The 6,000-nt window shown below is 40.1% G+C and overlaps 1 protein-coding gene across 6 annotated transcripts in view; it reads left to right on the top strand.

Annotated features, from left to right (window-relative positions):
• LOC111270215 (uncharacterized) overlaps positions 1-5,622 on the top strand; it is a 17,639-nt gene extending 12,017 nt beyond the window's left edge. For 3 of the 6 annotated variants that reach the window (XM_022850313.2, XM_022850314.2, XM_022850312.2), the window contains 5 exons: positions 142-220; positions 586-748; positions 1,233-1,395; positions 1,868-2,701; positions 3,489-5,622. In XM_022850313.2, coding sequence (XP_022706048.1) covers positions 142-220; positions 586-748; positions 1,233-1,395; positions 1,868-2,002 — 540 coding nt within the window. In that variant the 3' untranslated portion in view covers positions 2,003-2,701; positions 3,489-5,622. Of the gene's footprint in view, positions 1-141; positions 221-585; positions 749-1,232; positions 1,396-1,867 lie in introns of all 6 variants that reach the window. The other 3 variants (XM_086972409.1, XM_086972410.1, XM_086972408.1) reach the window with 3 other exon arrangements.
• The last annotated feature ends 378 nt before the right edge of the window (positions 5,623-6,000 follow it).

The following is a 6,000-nucleotide window of genomic DNA, read 5'->3' as shown; positions in this document are numbered from 1 at the left end:
ATACTGTTTATAATGTAACGCTTCAGTGGTAGTTCTTACTAATCATTTAACAGGCTGAGTTCGCTCTCTCGAACCATCGTCTAGGTAAATATTATAGAACAGGTATCACGTAAAAACAAATGCGTGTCTTACTAATTACAGACAATGAGCTGGAGTCGGTCACCTATAAATCAGATGAGCGAGGGATACTGCACAACACTCGGTTCTACGCAATCACTTCGTAAAGAAAACAGCACGACTTGATATTTGGACACGAATGCTAGCTTTTCCGCCCAACGCTTACCTTATAATGCAAACTAATTAACTATACAGTATTTTATAAAAAGGAAATAGAATTAGTAGATTGACTGCTATTCGTTGTCGTCATTTCATTATTCTGGTCCACATATTTAGCTTCCTCGGGACGGATTTTGGAAGCATTTATTCATTTGCAATAACGCATCGATTAGTCCAAACATAGGTGAAGCCAGCATCCTATAGTAGTAGCGCACTTACATTTACCATGACAAAATGTTATTTTATTTCACACAAAAGAGTTATCGTAGAAAGATTCCGGTAATAATCGTGGTCTTCAATTTTCAATAGCTGACTCTGTTGAGAGCAGCATCTCAGTCGAACTTGCGAGCCTCGAAGCCGATGCGGTAGCTTACGGAGCTTCATGTACGAGCTGGAGAGCTCCGCAAACAATCCAACACGTGAATGATACACTTGCTGCGGTCGCACGGTCATGTAATATGTTGATTAAAAGGTAAGTTGTAGTTGCAGATGCATCTGGCGTTCACAAGATTGCTCTATCGCAGAGAAGCATTTTGGCCTCACTCAATTTTATAGGATACAAAGACAGAATTTATTATGAAGTGTTTGGGTTTATATTTTCATTCAATTCAGCATAAGCATACGATACGGACATTTAAATAATATCGAAAGCATTCATTTACGATCGTTGATTATTTAATACCAGCAAGCGGGGATAAAACTTTTTAAAAGCCGCGTCACCGCTTGATTCGTCCAACTTTGTGGAGTGCCAGCCTTCACCGGTCCGATGATAGTGACAAATAGTGATCTAAAGTGTATAACCTGTCATTTAGCGTATAATACAAAAAGATATTCCATAACACGGCGCTTCAGGGACTCCTAAGGACTACCATCCCAGGCGTATATATATATATAGGATAATCAATTGCAAAGCTAATGGAAAGCATGATTATTTCCATTTTGCCTTGCGGTGTCAGCTGCGAGAGAATGCAAAACGATCGGAACATCTTAACAGGGCCTGAGGGTGTCCAGATCGTCTCAGAGACGGGGCGAACACAACTTGAAATGGTGAAGTTCGAAAACAAACGAAAAAAGGAACTAATTATCAGCCTTCTAAAAAAACACGAATGTCTTCTCAAGGTTTGTTATAAAATTAAATTTTTTAATATAGTTTTTTTTTAATATAGAGAGTTTTTGATGACTTTGACTATTGAGAGAGAAAAAACATCTTTTTATTAGGAGCATGTAAAATCCCTACATAAGGATGTATCTATAATAGAATCTTTAAATTCCTTTTTCTACTTTCATTGTTCTTGTAATAAAAAAAAAGAAATGGAAATACTTGAGGCCACATCGACCTCTGCGCTGAAAGCCTACAAAATGTTTAACCTGTTTTATTCGCTCCGATCCTAGTATGCTCTCGTTGATGATTAACCTAAGTGACCCATTAAATCTAGTTACTCTCAAAAGTCTCTTGACTTACTTTCTCATTATTACTGCATCCAACAGTTTGCTTTTAACACGTTTCTATCAAAAATCAGATAATCTGTAATAAATGCTAAGGTCATTCAGGAATAACTTTTTTCTCTGACTACTAATACCATTATTGTAGGACCGGGAGAGCCAGAATGACGCTCATCGACAACGGACAAGCATCCCACTACTTATACTTGAAAAGAACATCCAATGCCAAGCAGAAGCTTTTGACTGTACTGCCCAAAATGCTATTGGAAATACAGCAGCTTGACTTGTAGCGCTCTTTTGCAAAGAACATGTTTTATTCTACGAAATCAGCGGAAATCTAGGATGTGAAGTACTTATTCAGATTTGATATATCCTTGTACGAATAAATACTAGATGAGTCATTTGTCGGCTTGCATCTTTTAATTTTGGTGATTAAGTTGTTGTTGTTGTTGTGTCAAGTTGGTGTACCGACATCGCGCGGTTCTTTTAGATGTTTGGGACTATAAGGTGAAAATTTAGCCGCAATAACTGACTGCAACGCCTACTACTAAATAAAAGCTTTTTTCTGGCTTTGGCTCTGCATAGGTATCTGTTTGAGTCGACTATTTCGACTTCGAGCAGGTTTCGTTAAAAATTTCCGAATCTATTGAACCGAAATTAATAAATGGCCAAAAGTGGAGGTATTTCGTATTCTCATTACATACGTGGGAAAACCTTTATAAGCTACTTGCAGTTTCGTGCGAGAAAGTTAGTAATTAAACAAAACTAAAAGAAATGCTTTTTTTTCTGGGCAAGGCTGTTATTATGGCTAAAGAAGCCCATGCTTTTAGATACTACCAAGTTAGGCATATCGATAATTCTTTGTTTGTTGTAGGTCCACATGAGGTTCCGCTACGCAGTGCGAAATTTTTAAATGGTCGAGATACTGGCACATCCACGAAACGGACTTCCTTCGAAAAAAAAGACGAGGAGCAGTAACAGTGTGAGCACCTAATGTTTTTTTAATTTGCGGGTGATGGTTAGTTTTTACTTTCCTAAATATTGAATCATCCCATAGGTGAACCGTGAGATATGACGGGGGCCATCCGCCAAGGGGAACTTTCGGCATAACTAAACGGATTTACACTACTAATAGTCAGTCTCGATGTGGATTTCTGTACGCGTTATTCTTTCTGTCAGTTATTGACCACTGGATTTGTAAATGGACTTATCTGGAGTTTTCTCCAACAGATCTGTAAAACGACATAATAGCAATATGCAATAATAACAGCCATTTGTCGACCCGAAAATCTGAACTAGCGATAGCTGCACGTTCATGGTTGCCATGGCAATGCACTCAACAAAATACCATCATTCACTTGCATCACGCCGTCCCACTGAAGCTTACAGCGATTATGCATGATTCTAGTATAGATAATTGTGAATCGGATCTATGGCCATGTTGACAACATTGTTTTGTCGGTTTATAGGAAGTTCGTCAAATTATTTGTCAAAATCGACCACAGTTAATACGTTGACTATAACGATATGTGGTATAGCCAAAAAACGCTACCCTACATTAATTTTACATATATACACACATAGATGCAGTCATACCTAGGCGAATCATAGTCTACGGCCACTAAAGGAATTGAAAGAATAAAATTTTTTTTTTGCAAAGCTATCGTCGACGGCGTCCGGTTTTATATACGCACAAAAAGTAGTGGTCCCTATAGCCTCCAAGGTTACCATGTAATGTAATAACTCTTTCAATCGTAACTTGCTTCCAGTTTGCCTTCAAAGATGTCAGCCGCTGGATGTAGTCGAATGTAACCGGGGTACCCAGAAAGAGCGGCAAAACGGTGAGGCCTCCTACTATGACTGGCAAGCAAACGAGAACAAAGCGACGTAGACATTTCTTAGGCTATTACCCTTCTTGCACTGATGCGTGACCTTGTCATGAAAAAAAAATTCCATTACAGAAAAAGAATTAAGCACGCGCGATAGAGACATCTAAAAGTGAGTCATTAAAAAAACCGGAGATCAGGCTGTGGGGACAGCATAAAAAGGAACACAAGCAGGCCATTGGTGCCGAGTGATCTACAGAAGATATTTGGAAAGGAAATGCTGCGAAAAGATTCAACGAAGAGCTCAGCAACTCAAGAGATCGTGTTAACTGCAGGCATGGAATGGCCAGACTGTGCTTATATAAGCGCAAATTCACCGCGTGCTACCATAGCAAAAGAGCGTCCTCTTCAAATATTCATAGCCAAAGAATATAATCGAGTTGATGATACAACGCGGAAAACCATACCATCCCAATTTTCGATCGAACAAGACATCCGCGCAGAAAGTGAACAAGGTTACTATTAGGGTAAGACAAGACGGGAACGATTTCGGTGCTCTCCACCTTGGTTGCTGTTCGTCTGCAAAGGAGAAGTCGAGAGTGGTAGACTTTTGTTTTACTAGAAAGGTTCTAGAAGCAGACACTGGAAGGCCACTTACTAGAAGGCCAAGCAGCTTAAAAACTGGCGCATGCGATTGACCGTCAACAATGTGCTAGACGTTCGACCCAATTTCCGAAAACCTCACAAAAAAAGGGAAGCTAGACACTGGAAAAATAAAGTCGCACAATGAAATATGCCACAGAGATGGCACTTACGGACATTGCTAAGTATTTAGGGCGCATTTAGATAGGGAAATGGGGGCACTCTAGAGAGTTCAACAAACGGTGGCAGACGCAACTAAGGTAACCAGCGAACTCGCGCCAGATACATATAACCCAAGTGGGCACAAACAGAGGTTTTCCATGTCAGTCACTGAATCTACTACCCTATTTGGGAGTTCAGTTTGGTCTGCGCCAACGTTGACTGTGAAAGTAACGGGCACTACTGCGAAAAGCTCAGCGCATTGTTGTACTTTGAATAGTCCAGGTGTAGAGGACTGTTAGTGCCTTGGCGGTGCTAGTCTCAGCAGAAGCGATACCTCAGAACTTCAAAGTTGACGAACCGCGGATGCTATGGCAGTACTTTACTCGTACTACAAAATCTAAAAGGCAATTATAATTGCCGAGCAAGCGAAGTAAGAAGTGATACCGCGCAATCAGGAACATCATTCTAATAACTGCTGACTCGATCGACGGGGCTGGAGAAAAACAAACGTACTATATAACGCATTTAGTGACAAGTCGCGGGATCTTCCACAGGTACTTTCATAGAATACATGAGGCATTTTTGTCGATATAGCGTACACCACAGCAGCAGAGGCAAGCCCACTTAGTGGATTAACCTTTGCTGAAACAGAAGCGATGCCGGACCACATAACGGAAGTTCGCAGAAGCGGTGAATGCTAGTCTCCGCGACTTCGCTCGAATCTTCTGGGAGACAGCCAAACAATGGCATCGAGAACATCAACTGCTTAAAAATGTACTCATTGCGAAGGAAGCACTAGAGAGAACGCTGGATCAACTGACCAGCCTGCAACAAGGGAAATAGCTATAGATCCAGGTTGTTTCGCAGGGCTTGAGATTAATGGGCATTTAATGGAAAATAAACTAAACGACAATAAACGGAACACTGCTACACAGCCGGTACTTTGGAAAAAAGTGAATAACATTTTCTTGAAACTACTGCAGACGGCAAGACGAAGAACAGGACGAGAGGTTTGACCGGGACGCGACTGATTAATTTTCAAATTTACTAGCCGTTCCTGCAAACTTTGGTTTGAGATAATATTTAAATTAGTTCCGAATCAAGGTTCAAACATACGAAGTACAAAATTTGGTGGGTGAGTCCCACAGTAGTAAACAAATACCTTAGAGGTCTGCATATTGCGTCCGTTCTTGTCATAGCTAAGAAAGGAAACTATGTTATCTATCATAAATGAGAGATGTTTTACAAATACATAGACCAGTTGTTTATCGTACGTGTGTTTTATTTCTTTGTTCAGTATGGTACGCAACACGCATAGTAGAAGAAAAGGCAAAGAAACATATAGGTGCTTCGAGAAACTAAATTGTATGACATGTGTGACTTATCATGCCAAATGTAAAGCGAGCGTTTTTGGCAATTTGGTCAGCTAGTGTTGTAGAAATTTGAGTCAATGGAAATCGCCAATCTCCTAAGATATAAGCTACTGAATTTTGACATAATGCAGGATGAGGGGCCTGTAGATTTGAAAATTATTACAAAACAAAGATAAAGTACCCTAAGAATTGCTAAACTGTCAGTAACCGGTTTCCTACACGTCCCACAGAAGTTTCGATGCTCGTAAATAAAAGCAGGCGTATGAGATGTTATAGGT

Source organism: Varroa jacobsoni, unplaced genomic scaffold (assembly GCF_002532875.2).
Source record: "Varroa jacobsoni isolate VJ856 unplaced genomic scaffold, vjacob_1.0 scaffold_1456, whole genome shotgun sequence".
Taxonomy (NCBI): Eukaryota; Metazoa; Arthropoda; class Arachnida; order Mesostigmata; family Varroidae; genus Varroa; species Varroa jacobsoni.
This window is presented reverse-complemented; position numbering and strand designations above follow the sequence as displayed.